The sequence below is a fragment of the Tyto alba genome, unplaced genomic scaffold, assembly GCF_018691265.1.
Source record: "Tyto alba isolate M040663 unplaced genomic scaffold, T.alba_DEE_v4.0 Super-Scaffold_18, whole genome shotgun sequence".
In the NCBI taxonomy this organism is placed as follows: Eukaryota; Metazoa; Chordata; class Aves; order Strigiformes; family Tytonidae; genus Tyto; species Tyto alba.
The window spans coordinates 11,690,719-11,713,855 of record NW_024881280.1 but is presented as its reverse complement, the minus strand read 5'-3'; the positions used below and the strand labels follow the sequence as shown (position 1 = coordinate 11,713,855).

At 45.1% G+C, this 23,137-nt stretch overlaps 1 protein-coding gene across 2 annotated transcripts in view; it reads left to right on the top strand.

Annotated features, from left to right (window-relative positions):
- Positions 1–23,137, top strand: part of GALNT16 (polypeptide N-acetylgalactosaminyltransferase 16) — an 82,439-nt gene that overhangs the window by 49,531 nt on the left and 9,771 nt on the right. For both annotated transcript variants that reach the window (XM_032984673.2, XM_042791088.1), the window contains exons 4-14: positions 3,044–3,111; positions 5,563–5,628; positions 6,686–6,807; positions 8,871–8,958; positions 9,992–10,076; positions 11,117–11,220; positions 15,310–15,436; positions 16,401–16,493; positions 18,620–18,703; positions 19,730–19,871; positions 21,207–21,323. In XM_032984673.2, the coding sequence (XP_032840564.2) occupies positions 3,044–3,111; positions 5,563–5,628; positions 6,686–6,807; positions 8,871–8,958; positions 9,992–10,076; positions 11,117–11,220; positions 15,310–15,436; positions 16,401–16,493; positions 18,620–18,703; positions 19,730–19,871; positions 21,207–21,323 (1,096 nt within the window). The remainder of the gene's footprint in view (positions 1–3,043; positions 3,112–5,562; positions 5,629–6,685; positions 6,808–8,870; positions 8,959–9,991; positions 10,077–11,116; positions 11,221–15,309; positions 15,437–16,400; positions 16,494–18,619; positions 18,704–19,729; positions 19,872–21,206; positions 21,324–23,137) is intronic.

The following is a 23,137-nucleotide window of genomic DNA, read 5'->3' as shown; positions in this document are numbered from 1 at the left end:
AGCTGGACCTGCTGCCCAGCCTGCAAGCTGCCAGAGCAACCAGGCCAGCACACCAACAGGCAATGCTGCCCCAAAGCCTACTGGTCCCATGCAGGGAGTTCCTCAGACGAATTTTGTTCATTTGTTTTCAGTGTAGAGAGAGGCAAGTGGTTAAAAATATCCAGCAAGAGACTAAGAAGGGGAGTAGGGGGGAAAAAATGGGAAATGGGCTATCCACCAGAACCCGTGAACATGCCAGTTCAAATGGCTTGTTGCTGACATCCTCGGTCCTGCAGGAGATGAGTGTCAGTCAAGAACTGCTTGCCTGCATGATATATCTTCCTCAGCAGGACATAACTGTCACTCTCAAACCAGTTACTTGCTTAGCATCCTGCTCTCCTTCAGAAATAACTGTCACTCAAAAGTCATTTTGCATGATTGATGTCTGTGCCTTAATTAATTATTAAGCGATACCACCACTTCTGCTGCAGTGACCATTCTTGCAGAAGGGAAAATCAACTGCTTTGTTGTCTGGTCCCTTTCTTTCTCTTTATTTCTGATTTCAGTCAGTATTGTAGGGACTGTCTGGTTTTGGTGCAAATACAAAGGTGAATAGCCAGGCTTTGAGTCAATGGACTTGAACAGCCGTCAGTGGTTCAGTGCCTATGCAGAGATCCTGTATGAATTTTGATTAAAAGGATTCTGTTGTAATGTTAGAGCATTTGGTATAGCAACTCATTACAATGACGTTTTAAATAATGGAAAAATAAGATACTATTTTAGAGCAAAGGAAAAAAATTATGCTCCTCAGCTAACATCTGGAATAAATGAGATTATCTGTAAACTGATGAGGGATGGACATAGCAGAGGAGAGAAACTCATTGGCAATGCTGATGTGGTATTATGCAACAGAGAATGACACTGATACTAAAAGAAGAAGGAAGCTGTGAGGAAAGACAAAGGATGTAGGGAATCCATGAGGTGAGGAGAGAGCAGTCTGTGTTTCTACTATAGAAGGCAATTGTCATTTGGATTTTGGAATCCTAATGATACATTTTGTGCCTAAAAGTAATTGACTGTCATGCCAATCTCTGAATCTCACTGAAGGGAAATACTAGGATTACTGTGTTCTGTGTTAAAAAGACAAGCAAGACAAAGTGCAAAAAAAAATTAAATACATTTCCCAAGGATCCACAGCAGATTATTGCAGAGCCAGGAGAAGAATTGGGCATTGAACAATGAGCTGTGAACTCCTTGAAGAGTGTTTTCTCTTGCTGGGGAATTGGTAGACAGGTGAGGAAAACAAAGTGATTGCTTATTTTTTCTCAGTTATGTTGAGTTGGAAGACCTGAGAATTTTGGAGAAAATGTGAGCATTGCTAATAGTGGGGGAAGGTGTAGAATACCATTTTACAGCCATTATACTGCAGGATGGAACCTGTCTGGATTGGCTGTGTTTTGCTTTGGGTTTGTACAGACAAGAATTTCAGTGCAGGGCAACCTTGTCTGTAAAATATGCAGATGATGACTATGCTGGGAGAAGCTGCACTTATAAATGCAAAGAGCAACATCCTGCACCTCCCACCCCACCATGCTAGAGGATCCAGAGAGGTACGAGCCAAGAGAAGCAAACACGATTCAGCTTTGAAAAATGCAAGCTCAGTCATCTAGGGACATATAAACTCAAAGTACAAATGCTCTCAGAGACATACAAAGCAGCATAAATTTGAAATAGAGTGGGATGTGGTACTGAGCAGCAAAGCAGTTAGGATTTTGCTGTGTGAGACAGCAGAAAACTCTTCCAAACTGAGGAAACTTTGGCTCTGTATGCAAAGCCATCAGTGATGCTACTTAGCAAGATGGTAATTTATTTCTCTACAGCTCCATTCCTGGGAGTATGGGATTATTCTCATTGTCAGTTTCCTGTATAAAACAAAAAAAGCAAGAAAAAAAAAAAAATAATAATAATAATAAAAAGCCAGCAATCTTTCTCCAGAATTGCTCAAAATCAGAGGAGCAGGTGCCACTGAAATGAGATGGGTTGCTAGAACTAGGAGGACAGTGTTTACCTCTGGTTTTAATATTAAAATTTGCATAATTGTCTTCTTTATTGGGGTGCCTCTAAGTGTTACTGAGCAGTCTTGTTGAAGGCAATGAGGACCTGCCTGTGCATAGAGGCATTGGAGGAGTCTCAAAGGGGGAATATGCTGTGTGATTGTAGTAAGGACAGGGGAGGGACTTGAAGAAGTTTGTGGAAAATTAGTTCAAGCATTTCAAATAAATGAGAGGGACAAAGAGGTCTGAATCAAACTGCTCTGACTCCAGGGTACCAGAGAGCACTGACTTCAGAGGAGGGCAGAAGCTTTTATCTTTCCTCCTTGTGTGTGAAACCCGCTGTGTCCTGCAGGCACAAACCCACTGCAGTCTCAGGGCTATTACAGGTATGGTGCAATGAGCCTGAGGAAAAGGGGGTGCTCTCAGCAAGCGTGGGGCTGATTTGCAAGAAAGACAAGTAACAAGCAAAAGAGAGAAAAAACCCATCCAAATCCAGAATATTGCCAAAGCAAATTGCCTTTCTCCCAAAGAAGGGAATCGGTGAGACGTCCCCAGCAGGCCTCATCTGTGGCATTGAGACAGGCCTCCTTGTTGGGATAAGCAGCAGCTCTCTTTCCACTGCCCAGCAGTGATGAGCTTTGCCCAGAGCCTGGCAGAGGGGAACGGCTGCCTTGGGCCAGGTGGTGCTCTCCTCTTTGCCTCTCTGTTTACAGGCAGAGAGCGCGCCAGCATCCTTTGCTAGCTGCCCCCAGGCATGTCCTGCAGTCAGCTTCCTGGCCGTGGCCCCCTGTAAAGTCTGGCTGAGATGCCATATCTCTCTGAGATATTCCTGCTTGCAGTTTGGTTCCTGCCAATGAACCCTGGTACAAGGGCAAGGTTGCCTCTTCCACATTACTGGAGTTTGGTATTCCTGCTGTAATGCATAGCATGGCAGATTTGTATCAGTCCTACCATTGTTGTTGTTATGGCAGCTCACAAAGATTTTCTTCTTCCTCCCTGGGTTCCTGCAGCGTCCTGAACCGCACCCCTCCCAGCCTCATCCAGGAGATCATTTTGGTAGATGACTTCAGCTCAGATCGTAAGTATGGACCTATTTCCCTTTCACTTATCTCTTCCCTTCTGTTTTCCCGCTTTTTGTTTGCTCTGTGCAGTCCCCCTCCCTCACAGAGATTCCCTCTTGTCTGCACGCAAGAGGCAAAGAAAAGGGAGGAAGTTTTTCTGTGTTTGATTTACATCCATGCATGGCAGAGGCCAGAGCTGCTTCTTTTTTTTCTTTTCATTGGGTCTTCCCTTTCTGTCAGCTTGGCAGTTTTGGCCAGGTTGCCAGAGGTCTCTGTCTAGTTTCATTATCCACCATTCTGTGAGCTGTTTAGCACAGATATGTATGTGGCAACGGTGTACATGGGCAGAGTGGGTAATTACAAATCAAGAGAGAACAAGAGGATGCCATGGAACCTACAGAAAATTGTTGCCTGGGGTGCTGCAGTCAGGCTGGGGTGAGACTGTCTGCCTGCCTCAGTGTGCCTGGGATCCCAGGTGTCCCCATTGAAAACCATGAAGTGTAATTGTGTTGGGCAGCACCATACCTTCTGCAGCTTGGCACAGGGATAGAGTGTCTTCTGCATGAGTTCCACCAGATCTGCAGACTGGAGGCTATGGACATTTTCCATCTGTACAGTTGCTTTTGCCTCTGGTTGTTGTATATCAGTGGTGAGGTGGTGGGGACAGAAGACTTGCTTCTCCCATGACGTGTGCTAGATTCAAGAACAATCTAGTCATGTGCTACTTATAATCATTGATAATTACTCCTTCAGAACACTTTACAGATAGCTGAGAATGCCCACCTTGGCCTGCTGAGGTAAGGAAGCATTGCTCTTTTTTTTTGCAGCTAAATACTTATGTAGCTTCGGCCAAAACAAAATTTTAATGGTGGATGCTGAGATTAGGGTTTTAAGTTTCTAAAGGCCTTAGAGTGTGATTTGGATAAGGACTGAGTTGCGGCCAGCTGTTGGAGTTGGGTGTTTCTGAGCATTTCCAACAAATGATTCTAAGTGTTCCACATTCAGCACCTAAATATTCAATTCTCAATGGCCAAATTGTTCCAGATCAACACTGATGGATCTCTGGGACCTGTCCTGCTCAGGGCTCAACCAGAAACTCCCACTTAAGCTCCAAGGCAAATAAAAAGATTTTTAAAAAGCTCCATCCTATGATAGCTCTCAGTTTTTAAGTGGCAGCTGGGTATTTGTAGATACAGCTACTCCCGTGAGGCACCTGCAAGGAGGCACTTTATCACGTTTGAGGTCTGACACTGCTTTAATATCCGCCTTGGTTTCTCCAAAGATACAGGCAGTCTGTCAGCTCTGGCAAGAAGTTACAGTCAGAGTGACGTGCTCCACTGTTGGAGAGTGAATGACTTAATAAGGTTTTTCATACCTGAAGTTGTGACTTGGCCATGATGAGAGTGTTGCCCTCCTATAGCAGATGTCCAACAAAATCTTGATACTCTGCAATTAAGAGCACCTGCCACTTCACTCGGGTGATGCAGCAGCTGTCAAAGTGCCCACACAAGAGCCGTATTTCTGGTGAAATGTGGCCTTGAGAATGGAAAACCCTGCGCCGGAACATGCCGAGAGATGCACTTTGGCTGATGGTCTTTGCGTTTTCCCGAGAGTGCTCAGTCTGCAGGAGGACGACAGCGGGAAAGGAGGGGTGTGAAACATGAAAATGAACATGGAATAAACATGGAAACTGAGGTGAACTTTGTGGAGTAAGGAAAAAGAGCAAGTTAGGAATAGTTATTCCTATGGCCTCTGCTAGGACAGGAATAGAGAACTAAAGACCCAGAGCTCATAGGTACAGCTGGGCTGGAGCTGGTATCTGTTCCTCTCCCTCATCTTCCCTGGGCAATGTAAATGAGGGATGCTGTGAGCTTCTGGCAAGCTGCCAGCAGGGCCCTCGTTTAGGCATCATCCATGTGTTAATGTAATGGTGTCTCCGAGGAAGCAGGTCACATCCCTGTGGCCTTTATTAAAGAAAACCAAGCAGAAACTGCCCCGAGAATGAATGTTGGGAAATGCCCAGATGAGCCGCTGAAGGCAAAGAGTGCGGATGAGATCACTTTATATGACAAGGCTCTCTTTTACTTGACACTTTGGTGATTTGCAGCCCTGGCTCCCTGCGGTCCCTCCGTTTCATCAGTGCTCGGTGCCACATTGCCAGCGCATGCCCTGTTGCTCTTGTTCAATGCTGAGCACGGGCGAAGGCCTGGCTGCTCAGAGGATCAGGAAACATAGGCTCAGCTGTCCGAGGAGGTCAGCAACCAAGCACTGCTCATCTGTGTGCTCTTTAGACAACAGGATTAAGGCCATCAGGCTGATTAATGTGATGTTAAGTGAAAGCAGAATTTCCCCTCCCATAGAGAAGCAGGAGAACAGTTAATTGGAGCTCTCTGTTGAAGCCAACTAATTCATGCATGTGTGCCAAATGTGGTTTTTTGTTTTTTTTTTTTTTTTTTTCCTTCCCTAAGCTGAGGACTGCCAGCTCCTTACCAAGGTCCCAAAGGTCAAGTGTCTACGAAACACCCGTCGAGAAGGTGGGTATGGAAAGCTTTGTAGCTACAAAGATTTTGCAGATTTTCCCACATGGCCTTGTTTTCCTGCCAGCTTCTTACATGTTGTTTCTTATAGTTGCAGTTTGTTTTTTCCGTATAAGGATTTGGTATCCTAGTTTGGAGGCTCTGTGGAAGGAGAACCTGGCTTATCAGCTCTCAGGATTCAGGGCTCTCACTTCATACTTTAAATAATGAGAAGTGGTGTTCAGAGGCCCTAGCTAGAACAAGCACTGCATTTTAAGATATTTATGAATATTGATGCAGATGTAAGTCCTGTCCTTTTAAAATCAGTGTACAAAATAACAAGCCATCTAGGAGATATGGGAAAAGGAAAAACAATCATATATCTATCATAAAGAGATACAATTAAGGAACGTTTTTTCTCATATATCTCCTATGTGCATAAATGGTAATGCTGACTTTCCCAGCTGCTCTTTAGTTTGACTCACATATGCTGGCTTATTTTTAAAGCTGTCAGTGCACAGCAGACCTGGAGCAAGGATCTGGAAGGGGAGATGGGAATCACTGCTTAGTTCACAAAGAGCATCCCAGGTAGTGGAGTAGTCTATAAGAAAGTAAGGAGACATCTGAGAGCCAAGTTGATAGCTCTGACTGCAGGGCAGAATAAAGGGCGAATGGGAATAAAGCAGATAAGCAGTAAGAAAGGCAACAAGCAGAGAATAGAGCTTGGTCTCGTGGAATTGGTGAGAGAGTCGGCAGGGTGCTCTAATGGGATAGACACTGAGCAGGCAGCAGCAAGGTACCTGTGGGGAGGGCTGAAAAGGAAAGGGGGGTGTCACTGCAGCAGGAACCAGATGAAAGCTCAGTGGCATGGACAGGAGTGACAGGTGAGGGCATTCTGAGCTGACAGCATCCCCCGGGGGATGCCCTGCTAAAGCTGCTCTCTGCTCCTGGTGTGATATAGGAGAACCACCCGCTCTTCCCCTGTAGTGGCCACACTAAGTATTTTTTCTGAAGGAGGCTCAGCTGTTTCCCTTCTTAACCTTCCTGCTCCTCTGCTGTCCTTTCCTCATTGCAGGGCTCATTCGCTCTCGGGTGCGAGGAGCTGAAGTGGCTACCGCTGACATCCTCACCTTCTTGGACAGTCACTGTGAAGTCAACAGCGAGTGGCTGCAGCCAATGCTTCAGAGAGTAAAAGAGGTGAGCACGGTGCTCCCTTCTGGGATGGATGGAGCTGCCCTGTCTTGTGCTGGTGGATCCTCTGCCCTCACATGCCATCAGCAGCACTGGCCAGGACAAAGCCTGCCCAGATACTCCTCCTCTCAGGTGGGCTGTTACAGAGGAAGGTGCAGCCTGAGCTATTTGGGCAAGAGATCCCTGATGGGCTTCCATGTTCTCCCTCCAGTGTGGCAGGGCAGGAGGTTCTGAGTGATGGGATGCAATGGTGAACACTTGAACCACCAATTTGTACCTCATGTCTTCTGCAGGTGCTGTGCTTCCTAGTCCTGTCCACCCATACATAGGATAGCCACTTTGGCAGCATGCACTGTGCAACTTTTCCATGATTGCCATCTCCCTTCTTGCTGCTGGACCCTCCTCTGTGCCTTGTCACTGCCAAAATTTGCCTTCCATTAGAGCTCCTGCTGAACTGCCAACACACACCACCTGCATGCAGGTGGCTTCCTAGCACAGAGGAGCTGCCTGTGAGTGCAGGGATGTCCCTTTGCTGGTTCATTTGACAAAGGATTGATGTGAGGCTGGTAGAGTGAAAATGAGACAGAAATATTAGCAGCTGTCACCCTGACTGCACTGTAGGGCTGGAGGGGGAGGCATACAGCTCCACTGTAAGAGCAAACTGGGGAGAGGTGATGGGAGAGGTCATAGCCGTGTTTCCAAATGGCTGTGATTGATCCCCTCCTCTGAAAGGAGGATCCCATGGAGTAATGGGCCCCAGGAGGAGGGGTGGAGGCTCTAATGCTGCCTTGTATTCATGTCTGGTTGGCTTAATATGAAGGAGTGTAAGAAGGTGAAACTTCATGATTGATGGCTTAAAAGCTTCTGCTTTTTATTTCTGCTCAATAAATCCTCCATCTCAGAAGCTCATAAATGTTTACTTTACTACTGCTCTTTAAATCAAGCTGCAGCAGCAGCAGCATAGAGATCCCTAAGCAGAAGGGACCTCTCTAGTTTATTCAGGGAGGGATCTAAGTTGCAGAAGCTTGGGTGCTGACTCCAGTATTATTATCTGGTGAGCAGATTTCAAGTCAGCCTATTTCTGACCTACTTCCTACATTTCTCATTTGCATCCTAGTTCAGATTTCAGTCTTACCCTACCCAGTCCTAGCATTGACTGGTTGGAGCAGTGGCTGGAGCACCAGGATGACAGATGGGTGCTGGGGGGGGCTCAGGCTGGGCAGACTTACTCTAGCTATGCAGCCATCGCAGCACAGAGGGCAATAAATACGAAAGATAGCTCTCACCTAGGATGTGCCATACTGGCCAAGTGTGCTACAGCAGGAGGAACTATTGCAAGGCACAAAATAAAGTTTTGATAGGAAAAGCATGGAGGCTGGCAGCTGTATGATAACAAGATGCTGTTTCTGGCATTGTCAGCTCTCTGTTTCATCATATTTTTCAGCTGTCACAAGACTGTCTTTAATGCCTTGCCTGATGACATTGAAAAATCATTATAATCTCAACTTCTACTTACAAAAAGGATTGCAAAAGAAAACTAAATATCTATACAACTTAATGCCAATAGAGTACCCCCAGTATCTTAATACTATAATTTTTTTTCAGTTTGTACTATGACTCTGAAGTGCGGAGTCTTGATTGATAGTACTTGTTAGGAAGAGGCTTTATTAGGGGGTCGATGATTTCTAGGCTGATGATAATGAGTTAATTCAAGGATTGCAGAGCAGAAGGTATGCTGTCAGTAGATGTCAAAAGCAAGCACAAAACCTTTGGGACAGTGATTCATGCCCTGTGACTTGGGCGGGAAATAAAGAGCTGTTTTTTAGCAGCACCCTTGGGTGTTGGAGTCCCAGGCTCCATTCCCACATCCACGGCGTGCTGCTCACTAGTACCCACCATCCCCGTGCTTGCATGTAGTGGCCATGGGTCCTTTGCTCAGCTACCAGAACTGTGCTGGAGAAGCCAGACAAAGATTTACTTGTGCAGCCTTGTGTTTTCTGATCTCTGGCAGCTTTGCCAGACATTCAAGAAAAGCCTGACTCCTTTTTCCCTTTCTCTCTCTCCCTCAGGATTATACCCGAGTAGTGAGTCCAATCATTGATGTTATCAGCCTGGATAATTTTGCCTACCTGGCAGCATCAGCAGATCTGAGGGGAGGTGGGTATAATGAATGACTCGTGTAAGTTAGGCCTGAGGGATGATGCATGAAAAATAATTGATGTTCTTTTCAATTTTCCAAGAAAACAGATTGATGGATGATGTTTCCTGATGGGTTGTCTGTCTTTTCCCTGCAACTTGCAAATTCGGATATTTTTCAGAGTTAAAACCCAAGTAGTGTTTTCCTCTTGAGCTTGTATCACTGTCACAACATTTTGCAACTTCAGGGCTTAGTTAACTGATTAAGCATATCACCATGCCCTCCCAGTGCTACATGTGCACTGGAGTCTGACAGGCACTTCCCTTTGCTGGTCCGATCTGCCAGGCTATCTCATGGCATCTTCTAAAAAGCAGTTTCACCTCTCTCCTCACAGCTGAACCCCCTGCAGCTGTTCCTGTGGTCACCCACAGTGCTGGCTGCTCTTCTCCCTCTTCTGTGACTGGGGTTCACTGCCGTACTGCTTGCCTGCCAAAGGCTACTCATTCTGTGACTACCCTTAACCATGGTATAACATTAGTGACTATGCTGTGCTCAACTATCCACCACTGGCCAAATAAATGGTAGCCTTGAAAGGGATGATGGTTACAATGATCTGCAGGCTTTTATTCCCAAAATACATCACAGCCCCCAAAATCCTTTGATTAAAGCCTCATAACTTTGGCAGACAGGGAAGTGTAAGACAGACTGGCCAAAATGCAATTACGTCTCACACAACACTCTCCTGAAGATGTGGAGTGGAACTGAGCAGACGTCTGTAATACTAAGGGATGAGGATGCCCAGACAGAACTTAGTGACTTCTACATTAGGATAGACTCTTGACATTTTGGGTAGACTGTGAGGGAGGTTAGGGAAGGAAAGTAGGAATAACCTGATGGAGTAAAGATGGAGACTATCTCTGAAGCTAGTAGAAAAACAATAACAAACCCCATTTGATCTGTTGTTTTTTTGTGTTTTTTTTGTTTGTTTGTTTGGGGTTTTTTTGTTTGTTTGTTTGTTTTTTTGTTTTGTTTTTTGTTTTTTTTACTTCTCAGGGTTTGACTGGAGCCTTCACTTTAAGTGGGAACAGATTCCTATAGAGCAGAAGATGTCCAGAACAGACCCAACTCAGTCTATAAGGTAGCTGTCTCTGATGGACTGCGTACAGTCTTCCAAATGCCTTTACTAAGCCTTCACCTGTATGGCAAGGAGTGCGCAGGGACACCCTTGTTGAGGACAAAATGCCACAGTGTTCACTTGATGATTACAAACTCTTTATGTTGTTTTCTGATTTCGTTGAGGTCTATACCCTAATTCTGAGAGTATTACTCTTGAATATTGTAAGAATAGCAATTATATACTATCATAGGCTTGTAGGCATGACACCTCTACAGGTCACCTCTTCTATATATTCACTTCTGTGGTCTCCCTCTCTCAACATTCTGAATGCCTCAGAAATCCCTTTTTTGGAGGGTTTTTAATTCCCTCCACCTTCCAGGTGAAGAATTAAAGAATGAAGCAGCTAAACAGTCACCCAGCAAGTGTAAAGCAGACCTGTGACCTGAATCTTGCCTAGTAATTTAGCTACAGAATTATCCTCTCCTCCAAAATATGCATGTCCATGGACAAAACCGCCTCTGTTGGCTAGAACAGTTATTGCCAGCCTTGGTGTTGTATACATGGCTCTGAGGAATGTAGAATGTGACAAATCCTGATATAAAAAGTCACAGAGCTTGTCTGTATAGACACACAACTCCCTGTTTGTAAAATAGCAGTATCATCCAATCCCTCTGTGTTAGTTTGTGAGCCTCTGTTTTGTAGTCCAGAAGCAACCAGCTTGCTAACAGCAGAGCACTACATGCAGCAGTCTCTCCCACAGTGTCTAGTTGGTGAACACAGTCACCAGACGGTGCGCCTGTCATTCCTGCACACTCTGCATATTTGTATAAATGCAAAAGACACAGCATTACTCATGTAGTGCTTGCAGGATCATCTAACAAAGGCAGGAGGATGATCCAGGGAGGGGGATCTCAGAAGGTTCGCGTCACAGCTCTACTATTTTTCTCTTTTAGATGAGATAGGATTTCTCAGGCCTGGAAAAAATGGCCCCTCTCTGAAATGCAAATGGTGGTACTAAATATATGTGCGATTATTTTGTGTGGGCTTGTGTTCTTTTCCAGAACCCCTGTCATAGCAGGAGGCATCTTTGTGATTGACAAGTCCTGGTTTAACCACCTGGGAAAATATGATACTCAAATGGACATCTGGGGAGGAGAAAATTTTGGTAAGTTTAGGACATTTCAGGGGAATGACACACTAATGCAGAACCACTTCCCAGTCTTCATTGCCCACCAGAACTCTCCTTCTGAGAGATCTGATCTGCATGTCAATAGCAGGCTAGGGACATGGTCAGGCAGTCTCCGTCTCAGTCAGAACTGTATCGCTGTCAGCTTTGTCCAAAGTAAATGGAGGGTTTTTGAGATCAGGACTATTGCTTTTTTACAGGCATATGCACTATTATACAGGTGCTTCCACAGTACGAGAAAGAAAGAGGAACCTCCTGATATTTAAGTTGTTGCTTGTTTTTGGAGACTATTCCTCCAGTCCTTCACATGACAGTCTGTGCTGACCCAGCTCTGAAGTGGATGGTCACTCCTACTCTCTCTTCTTATACCTCTACCTCTTTCCCAGATAAGTCTGAATTGCTCTTGCAGCTTGATAGGTCAGAACAATATTTATTTTCCTAATAAAACAAGGCTCTTTTTAAGTGGAATTTGAGTACAAATAGATTCAGAATGCAAACATTTAAAAGCAGATTAGGGCATCACAAACGTCTGAAGAATTCAGAGGCCCAGGATAGCCTGTCCACTCAAGTGCTGTTATCTTGTAGGGCATGGTGCTTAAACCAAACTCCTTGCACTTAGTGGTGGCACAGATGTTCCAGGCATCTCTTTTTGCCTGGTGTGAAGGGATGCTGCAATGTCACCAGGTGTTAGTGACAAAAGGAAGAAGAGTATTGAAAAGAGGTTCACAGAAACTCTAGTGTTTGGGGCATTCATTTAGAAATGATGCAGGTGGAGCCTTGCTCTGTTGTGCAGTCAACTTAAATAGACATCTCTGTAGCTAACACTGCCAAAAAATTATTCTGTTTCTACAGCTTCCATAAATGTCACAGATTACTAAATAATACCCTTTAAAGATTAATTTATATGGTATTTTCTAGCACCTGGAGGACTGATTAGAAAGAAATACATAGTTAGGAAGAGGAAACTTTTATATCTCTGAGCACAGCTGGGAGAGCTGCCTCTTTCTGAAATGGTCTCTGAAACCAGGAGATAATGTTTTTGGCTGATAACAGAATATTGAGGTATCACTTATCTGAAAACAAAATATCTAATAAGGAGTGCTCGTGTTCTCTGTTTTCCAAGGTCTTGCTCCAGTTTGATGGTATTCATGATATTAAGAAGAGATATTAAATAGGGCTAGCACTGGGCTCTCAGCAGTGCTAGTAGCATCATCTGAGCACAGTAGGCAGAAGTAACAGGCAGCCTTTTCCCGGGCATGAAGATCCCCCCTCGTGTGTCCCTCAGACTCCTCTGCACAGCCACACTCAGCTCCTTGCTGTCACTAGCCCTGCTCCAGCTGCAGAGCCAGCCACTTGGCCATCCTTCTAGCCTCTGAGCTGCAACTGTGTAAAAGCTGTAAACCTCAAAGCTGGAGAAAGAACATTTCTTTAGGCTTTTGGTTATCTGCTTCTGCCCACCTGGGAGCCCAGTGTTGTTGTTTGGTGTGTATGTCAGTACTTGGTGCTAAGCAGAGCTCTCTGCCGTAAGTGGGAGTGAATTACGTGCACACCCCCAGCCCTTCTTGCACGTAGGGCTGATCAAAACCTCCACAGAATTACTACATTCTTTCTCCTTCAGATTGCTCTTTTAAAGCCTGGCAGTTGCTGGGCTGGGCTGTGTGGGACCGAGCCAGGTGTACAGGGCTTGCCAGTTTTGCCTATTTGCCTTTTTGTGTGGTTTCCCTGTAAATTTGTTGTCACCCATCACTTGTCTTCTATCCTGCACCTCCACTCCTCACTTAAGAGGGCAAAGCTAAGTGCCCAACGCTCTGTTTAATGGGGCCTGTCCCTGAGCCCATCCCCACACCACTGCTGTGATGATGGCAATAGGAAGGTACTTTAAAAACAAAACAGACTACTCTTCTTTTTCAAAGCTAACTTTTGTTCAGCTCTTCAGCATAACATGGGTCAACAAATCAACCAGTGGCTCCTACATCAAGTCTGTTACTGTTGCATGGCAGAGGCGTAGAAACCAACCTGTATTTGACAACAAATAGTACTAATTTTCCTTGAAGTATTCAGAATGGTTAATTTTTGGAAACTTTTTTCCTCTGAGGAAACAGGATAAAAGAATGTATGGGAAGGGCACAGAGCTAGACAAGCTCTACACATACAGCAGGTACACAGAAATGATCAGGCGGCAATTACCAGCTGCCTAAATATTCTTCCAGCTGGATGTGAGCTGGTAAACCTCTTTTTTTCCACTGTGATGGGGAAAAGCCACAGTGATTAAGTCATTTAAAACACATGTGGACTAGGTCACATCCTGGAAAATATACAGCAGAACATTCTCCTATGCTTTCTATCAGAGGATGGATGAAAGTCCTTAATAAGCTATGTTTGATCTCCATTTTCTCTTCTGTGCCCAAAATCTGCATTCTTTTGTCCCTTCTTTAAAGAATTCTGTCATTTACAAACCTGGACATGCAGTCTGTGTGTTTAGGATACCAGTATGGCATGAGGGATCCTCTCATGGGAAATGGACGTGACTTTAAGTTACACGTGCTAGATTGAGAGTTTTGTTTTTGTTATAGGCTGGAGTGAATCAGAACCTCATTCCAGGAGAGCAAATGCCAACTGGCCACACCATTGGACAGAAACTAATGTCTTGGCCTTTTTTTTTTTTATTATTATTTATTTTGAAAACCCTTCCTCTCTTCAATGCTGAAACTCCCTGTTGAAAAGTGAAAATAATAAGCTCTAGGAAAGAGTCAAGGAGAAACAAGAGCTAATAAGAAATGACACAAAATACAATCTAATAAAATGGGGTTTTTACTTAGAAGCCAGATTAAATGCACCATTTTCCCAGCAAAAACCACACTGTTTAAACAGCCTTTCCCAGGAGCTAGAAAGGAAAGCTATAGAGAAAGATGAAGATTGGGAGGATGTTAGTGTGTGTACATGCTTTGAAACAGCCATTAGATCTGGATACAGAATTTCTGATTAATTTCTAAACATCAGAGCCCCATAATTGAGGCATTACTGGAGGGAGATCCCAGTAAAGTAAAATTTTTGAAATAATCAGTCTACACAACCTGAAACCCTTTTGGTAAGGACTACCAAACTATCCAGCTAATTTTCATTTTCCTTCTTCCTTCTTCTCACTGCCAAATGAAATGCAAGTAGAAAACCCCTCTGGTGTGGCAGTGATTAAATTTGCGAGGACAGACCCGTAAGCTTGAGTGAGGTCGCATCTCTTCTGTGATGCAAATAAGCTCCTGTACATCAAAGCTCTATGTTCTTCTAATCTTCTAACAAAATTCTGAATTTAGCTTCAGGACCAGCTGGATTTCTTCAAGTAGCAGAGTTCTCTCCATGTGTTTATAGTCACACTATTATACTGAGTTCTGTTCTCAGTAGCTCCCCCAGAAGAGGCAACCGGTGACAAACTGTAACGCAGTTATCGATTTTTTTTTTTTTTTTTTTTTATTATTAACAGAGCCAAGCAGAGAAACTAAAAAAGATACTATTGTGTGGATAACATGGAGGTATGAGAGAGAGGACTCTGCTCTAGACATTGACTCACTTCCTATGTCCTCATCTTGTTCTCTTCTTTTTCCTTGTCTCCTAAACTCCATTTCTTCCTCACATTATTTGCTTTACCCAGTGAATTCTTCTTCGTTTTCTTCCATCCATCTGCAGGACTGGAGAGTTATGGAAGTCCAAAATAAGGTTGGTGTGGGGGTGACCTCAGTCTGTTGCCAAATGCCATCCTGAAGGCCTGACAGCAACCAAAAGAACCTCATCAAAGGGAAAGTTGTCTCACTGAAATGCTTGGGGGGCCAAAGAGGAGAGCAGGACTGGAGAAGGCTAGGAAGTCTCTGAGCCACAGGGGTTGCCTCCATTTTAACAAAAGGAGGACAGTTTTTCTGCTCACACTGTGTGTGGCATTGCTTTTTCTGGTTTTGCTGTTGCAGGCAATGCATCTAGAGCAGAGGGGCAGGGCTTTTGGGTACACTGCTGAAGTTGCCTGCCTTGGAAATGCTGCTGATCTGCCTGCAGCTCTATGACTCCTGGTGTCTCTTCCAGAGCTCTCCTTCCGAGTGTGGATGTGCGGCGGCAGCTTGGAGATCGTTCCCTGCAGTCGAGTGGGACACGTGTTCAGGAAGCGCCATCCCTATGACTTCCCCGAGGGCAATGCACTGACTTACATCAAGTAAGTTTTGGGTAGTTCCAGTAGCAGCCAGGTCACCTTGATGTTGGGCATGTCTAAATAAGCCTGAATTCTTTGTTGTCTTTCTACCTGATGACATTGGAGAACAGCTTGTGGCTGAGCATCTGTTCTCAAGGGAAGGATGAGATGCTGTTTTCTGTGAACAAAACCTGTTCCCTTCTCTGTTGTTTGTATTAGTGTGTCTTGTTCTTCATCGGTCTGCAATGGAGAGGGGGGAGTGGTGCGCCAGAGACAGACCATGGCCATTTGTGGATACTGCCCTGTGACAAGTGCCTGTGTATCAGCAGTCCTTAGTCATCTCTGTTGTCTTTGAACTGCTTTTGAGTCCAGACATCCTACTGAGCTGTATGTGCTCAGAGACAAGCCCTAAGGACAACTTCCACTGCAGGAAAGATGGGAGGAAAAAAAAGACGAGACAAAGTGCTTCACAGTGAGAGTGATTAATCACTGGTGCAGGGCCCCAGAGAGGTGGTGAAATCTCCATCCTCGGAGATTTCAAAACTCGACCTGACGAGACCCTGAACAAAATGACCTAACCTGAAGCTAGTCTGCTTTGGGCAGGAGGTTGGACCAGGTGATACCTAGAGTGCTTTCCAAGCTGAATTATTCCATGGCATTATTCTAATCTGGGGAAAGGGATACCGTAAGGTAGGTTGATGGCGACAGTCAGTCCAGATGTCTCTGCAGAGGGAGCATGTGTGAAAGAATCATGGTAAACTATGACTGTTAAAATTTTAATTTCTGAACTGAAGCATCCTTGCAAGGCTTTGTAGACTTAACGCATTCAATCTATATCCATCCATACTGCCCACTGTGTTTTATGTTTGGGACTGTCCCCCACACCCTCCCGGCAGACAGGCCTTGGATCTGCCCACCCAGTGCCTGCTCGCTGGGAGGGCACGTTCTCCAGCAGCACTCAGCAAAACATTTCCTCATACTCATGCAGGAACACCAAGCGTACAGCAGAGGTGTGGATGGATGAATACAAGCAGTACTACTATGAGGCCAGGCCATCTGCCATTGGGAAGTCATTTGGGAGGTAAGTTGCCCCCAAACCTCGGTAGGAGTGTTCTGTGAAGCCCCTTGCTAGCCAGAAATAGTTTCTGGATCTTCTCTGGGACTAAGTGTGGGAAACAGAGATGCTCTGAATGGCTGGCTTGCCAGGGAGGTTGCAGCTGGAGTGTCAGGCTAACAAGGTTTGCTTCTAATTCACTTGATTTTTTCCCCCAGTAATCCTGGATAAATCTTTGGTTAGCAAAAGGCTGAAGGGATCTATAATGAAATTAAAAGGCCAGACATTTTAAGTGGATAGATTAGAATATTTTCTAACACAGAATGCAGCTGCTCTGGAAGTGTGAGATATGTAGTTCCTAGAGCTTGATCCAAAGTTCCTGTGTGGATTCAGAATTCCAGGACAAGCACAGCTAGCTCACACATGGGGGAGGTTGCACTTGGTGCACTCCCTTCTTCTCTAATGGGTGAGTGGGTGGTTTGCCTGGTTTGTAGGGCAGGAGAGAGCATGGTCAATGGTGAGACGTCTCATTTAGAAACACAGTCTGGTTGTGGCTTGTCTCCAGCACCTGCTGAGCCCACTTCTGTGCAGAATTGTACTCCTAACAGCACCTCTGCTAAAGCTGTCTCCAGGCCACATGGGATTCACTGTTCTGGGTTTAAGAGTTCTATGTGACCCAGAAATCAGTGATGGACGCCAAAACCTGGGATGAGGGAAGAGCTTGCTCTCTGTGCTAACAAACCCCTAATACTTCCAAATAAACGTAAAAAATCCTGGGAGTGGTGTATATCTGTGGGTTATATCTGCCTATGAACAATTTGTATCAGCATAAGAACTCGGCAAATGTGTGCACTGGGCAGTGATGCATCTCCTTATTTGATGATGAACAGTTTTGGTCTGACCCACACATACATTTTTTTGTCGTACATTGTGCTTTATCATCATGATGCATTACGTATTTTTGTACAAATAGCTTTGCCTACCTAATTTATCTGTCCTTGAGCTGACTGCAGCAGCTGGGCTGAGGCCAAATAGCAAGTAACCCTGCTGCTTGTGAAGGAAACTGGACTATTGCATATTGGACATGGATATATTGCTCGTGTTTTAGGGACAAAACCTGCAGATCTTGTTCATGCAGACTTCCTAGTGGTTTTACTGGCAACACTGGCTGAATAAGAGCTGGAACAGAGCTGTAGGATTTGCTTTCAGGCAATTTCTTGACCTGTTGTAACAGCCCTGCGAACCTGCATTAAATCTAGATTTTAAAATTCAAATTACTCTGACACCATCACTGCCAACTGGACCTAACATGGACTCTCCTTCCCCACAATACTGACATGAATATAGGATCTAAGTACATTCTTCTGAGGTATGGGCAGTACAGAGGCCTCTGTGGGCTGAGGATGGCAAGGAGCATGGGTGCAGTTGAAAGCCCTTCCCAACACACAAATGTAGTGTTATAGCTTGAAGAGGAAAGTCTCTAGTGTCACTGCTCAGTAGGACTGCTTGAGGGAGGTCCTCTTCTTCAGCCAGCTAAAGCCAAGCAAATCAATAGTGGGAGGACTGCTGCAGCAGACAGTTACTGAGACAGTAATTTCCCCTTATACTCCTCCCCTTTCCAAAAAACTGCTTAAGAGCAAATAATTATGTTCTGTAGGTCTGAAACCCAACCTGAGCTTAGAGCTGCTGCCATGAACTAGAGATGTGCTCTAGCACACACGGATTAACTGTTTGTATATAGCTGAGCACAGATACTTTCTAGGCTTTTTCAGGAACTGATCGTTGTGCAAGTTTCATGGTATGCCTCTATAGAGGCATCCAGAGGCAGAAACACTTTCCTGGTCCTACAGTAGTTTTACTGCAATGGATTACTGAACACTGTAGGACCTGGGCCCTGCCATCATTCTGAGCCACAGGAAGTGCAAGAATTGCTCTCTGAAGGTGTTTATGTCTTCCTTTTCTATTTCCTGCCACTTGCCTCTCTCCTTTTCACCTCAGGTCACTGCTAGTGCTCTGAATCCAGCAACAACTACGTGGGAGAATGAGTAATGGGAAAAAGTCGTATAGTCTCCCTCAAACCTCCTGGCCAATCTTCATTGTTCCCCTCCCTCCTGTTCACTACCTTATCCTCAACAACCTGCCTGTGTTTCCAGTGTTGCAGACCGAGTGGAGCAGCGACGCAAACTGAACTGTAAATCCTTCCAGTGGTATCTGGAGAACGTCTACCCCGAGCTCAAGTGAGTCAGTTCTCCGCTTGTAGAAATCTCTGAAGGATCTGGGAGGTGGGTCACAATGAGAAGCTGAGCCTTGGTGGCAGCAGGCAAAAGAGAGACTTATGCTTGGAAAAGGCTTTCCTCAGTTGTTTTTGGTGAGAAACCTCCTGTGATTTCTTGGCTTGTATCATCACAACTCTGCAAAAGGTTTGTTGCTCATGCCCCTGAGAGCCCTCTGCTCTGCCCCACACAGCTGTGTCTCAGAGGTGTGAAACAGTGGTGTTTTCGGAGGTGTGGGGTGTAGACATGTGCCAGAGCACTGCATCCCTCCCAGTAACGGCTTAATCTCTGCCTGTTGGATGCTCTGCCTGGAGGTAGTTGGGCCAAGTAGAGCCGGACAGCCTCACTGCAGGGGTGCGGGTGGTTCAGAGCAAGCTCCAGTGAATGTCAGAACTAGCTGTGGCTGTGGCTTCCCCTGCCCCGGGTCACGATGCAGCAGTGTCGTGTCATTGCTCTGCTGGGAGGTAGCCTGGGTAGAGCTGTGTTGTTAGCACTTGCTAGCTAACACACCCTGGCAACACATCTTTACATCTCAGTCAAGCAAAGTCTATAGCTAACATGAGTCGAGGCTAAAACATCCAGCTGTACAGATCTTTCCTGTATTGCTACCAGTGAGACAGTGAATATGTGCTAGCACTGCAGGGAAGACTCTGGAAGAGGGGGAGGCAGAAGAAGGGTAAGTCAGTGTAGGTATGGTTTTTTTTACTGGCAATGGCCTCTGTCAGAAGAGACATCACACTAAACTGCTTGGAGTATACCTAAAGATCCTGTTATGCCTTCTGAAACAAAAGGGTGCCAGCCCTCTGACCAAGTTCTCCCCTAAATTTTGCCTCCTCCAAACATTTCCAGTAGATAGCATGATATTATTCATTTTCTGTCAAATAAAGGGGACTGTGTTTCAGTCAGGGACCAGTTATGCCCTTATAAATGTGAAAATGCTTTGGACATTTCTGTGTATGAAATGCCATACAACTGTCATTTTACTTCAAGGATTCCTGAAAAGGAGTTGATTCCAGGAATAATTAAACAAGGAGGAAACTGCCTGGAGTCTCGGGCACAAGATACCACAGGGAATACGTTGGCTGGCGTCGGAAACTGTAAAGGGACAGTGAACAATCCACCTGTCACTCAGGTAAGGCAGGCTTCAGTTTGGTGCTTTGCTTCTGCCCTTATTACCCGAGAATGAAGAGGCATCTCTGGCCTTGGTGGGTTTGTACAGAGGCGAATGAAGGAAGAATTTGTCCCTGTCAATGATTTTAATAGTAAGCAGAAAAAGAAACTGTGCCCATCTCAGAGCTCTGTTGGGTCAACAGACCCAGCAGGTAGGCATAGAGTAGGAAGGTTTTCATCACTCAAAGGCAACAGGTAGCACTTGAATGCTCAAGGGTGTGACTAGTCTGTGCAGCAGGTGTGTGACCAGGGCTTGAGTCATGTAGCTGTTCCCACTCAGACTGTTGCTTGTGTGTGCTCTGCTTCATAGTCCAACCCATGAGAACCAGTCCTGGTGTGTGCTTGGCAAGTACCCTGGCACATGGGTAAGAGATTTTCATAGGATCAGAAACGTTCCTTGTTCTGTCACTTCAGCTGTAGCTGCAGATGGCTTGAATTGTGCTGTTTTACTGACAGAGTTTAAATAGCCAAGACCCCAGCTGCAGTAATTTGGTGCAGCTCTCCTAACTGCAGTGGAGCTGTGCTGGTTTATGCCAGCTGAAGATCTGCACTTGGACTCTTGGTGACTGAAAGCGGCAGGAAAGCAGCTTGAGAAAGTTAAGGGTCACAGTAGGATATTTTATGCCAGAAAATACAGATTCTCATCTGTTAACTGTTGGAAACTAGATTGCAGCCAGCATTCAACATGCCATTTAATCTGACTCATTGTTCCATGTCATTACCATTTGAAATTTCTGAAACTTACTGCATTTTGTATTTCTTCCCTGGGGAAAGTATAAATATAATAGTTGATTGGGTCGGGTAGTGAGAGGGAAAGATGAAGTGGCTTGTGTTTTATGTGTGCTGGTGATGCATGTTAGCCCATGGATATGTTTGCACGTGTTTTGCTTTGCTTGACAATCTATAGGTCCCGGATACCTATTACAGAACATGTCTGCTATGTAAAATATGCAGAAGCAGTTGCATATTGTGTAAATCAGGGCTTGGGGTCCCCTCTGGTTCCTAGGCCCAAATCTGTAAAGCTGCAGAGCAGGGGGTTGTATGGGATACAAAGTTAATCAGGCAGCTCAGATGGTCAGGAGAGCCAGATGCAAGCTTTGAAATAGTCATGATGCACCAAGACTGAGCATAAACTTCTGATCAGGTGAAGACTGCTGCCATAGTCTTCCCAGGGAGCCTTTGGTAAGAGCTGAACAAAGGATACAGGTTTTTGAAATATCTGACAGAAAAAACTCTTTCTCTCTCATCTGATCACTGTTATGATCCTAATGGAACCTTTCTTTTTCTTATGCCAAAGGAGTGGGTGTTCAGTGACCCTTTAATTAGACAGCAGGACAAGTGTCTTTCCATTACCTCCTTTTCTACTGGCTCTCAAATCACACTGGAAGCCTGCAATCAAAAAGATGGCAGACAGGTAGGTAACTGTGCACCTGTTTTTAATCCCTTCATTGCCACATGCCATTGTTCCTACATCAGTGCAGCCTGCAGGGGCAAACCTTGTACTATTGAGGTGTATAAAAGTCCCTTCCATCTTCTGCATCTCCCTCTGGCGTGTGTCATAAGCTTGGATGTATGAGATTGCCTGCCACTAAAGCGGGGAGTGCAGGCCACACTAGTGCGTGGGTGTTTGCTCTGCCAGTGCCCTTGGCAGCGTGGTCAGCTCCAGCTCAGTAGCACCCCGACCTTGCTCCTTGGATACGTTTATGCCCAGCCAGATCGGTGCGTGGAGGGAGCACAGCGTCAGAGAGGAGGTAGATAAGCAGCAAATGCTTTGAGGTCCCCAAGGGAAGGGCACTGTGTACTGTCATTTGTTTACATATTTAGAGGTGAGAGATCTGTGTTCTTTGTGCTGTCTTTGGACATGTGAACAGACCTTTAAAACTGAGTGCATTTGAGAAACAGTGAGTGACATAAAGCACCATATGTTCCACCCAAACTGCTCCCTGAGGAAAAAAACACAGCAGCAGTGTTCCCAATGAAATGCAGTGTTCCCAACAAAACTCAGCGCTGTGACTCTTACGCTGTTTCCAAGATTTGCATCCTGATCTGTCAGGACACTTAAGTCGTTTTGCCTTACAGCACTAGGTAAGAGATGGCCCCTGCAATGCCCAGGGTGTCCTCACAGAGATGTGTCTTTTTATCAGAACTGGGAAAAACACAACAGGTGACAATGCAGCACTGGCAGATGGTGAACTGATCTTGTTTCATCCCTAGTTTCTGTGCTTCCCTCTATATCAAGTGAGAACAAATTTTCTGTCATCTAAGTCTATACTGACTGTGTTTTCTAACAAACCTTTTGTTTTGATAGCCCAAAGGTAGGAAACGGCTCAGCTTGCTGTCAGTCCTCAGCACCATCCACTTTTGTCAGTACTTTTTAATGCTACACAAATCTCCGGATTTATTTCTTCCTGAAAGAAAGCACTGAAATCCAGTCTTGCCCATTTATGGAAAGCCTGTGTAGACTTTCCTCTGGAGGGCTGGTTAATGTAGAAATGTCTTGAAGAGTTGTGACCATGAATACACTGGCAAAACTCTTGAGTTCAGATTAGCCTTGCAAGACTATCACAGGCGGGCTGTGCTTGCCTGCTCCTTTTTCTTGTTGGTAATCACTCACCCCCTGCTGTGTAATTAGGTCACTTAGCTTCACCGTAGGTGCCTTGCAGCATTTTCCTCCCTGGCAGGAAAGAGGACTCTAGCAGCTGCCAAAATCAGCTGCTTTTGCCCAACTCCCCTGTCATGGAAGGACAGGGGTTCCCTGAAGGGGGGTGGAGTCCAAGCTCTATTAGCCAGAAGAGAGATTAATCCACACTAACGTAAGCAGGCTCATTCTGTTGCTGGAATAGAATTTATTGAGCCTTGATGTGTTGATTATATACAGGCTCGTTATAAAGACATGCACTCACACTTAAGGATGTGAGATGTTGTTTTCCATTACCTTGTGTGAACAAACTGCACTTAAATCAAAGACTTGACCTAGCAGATGATTTAGCCAGCTGACTAAGCAAGGATTTTGTTTAAGCATTTCAAATAATTGGAGACTGATTTGAATCACAGCTGCCATTCCAAACAGCCTTGTGGTTGAAGAGATGAAGTGGGAGAAGTGCATTTGAATTTTTAATGTAATTTGGGTTTAAATGCTCTGAAATGTTGGGGTTTTTGGAAGTCACAAACTCACATTTCAGATTTCTACTTATAAAGCCAGTTCTACATGCAATGCTCAAGTTTGTT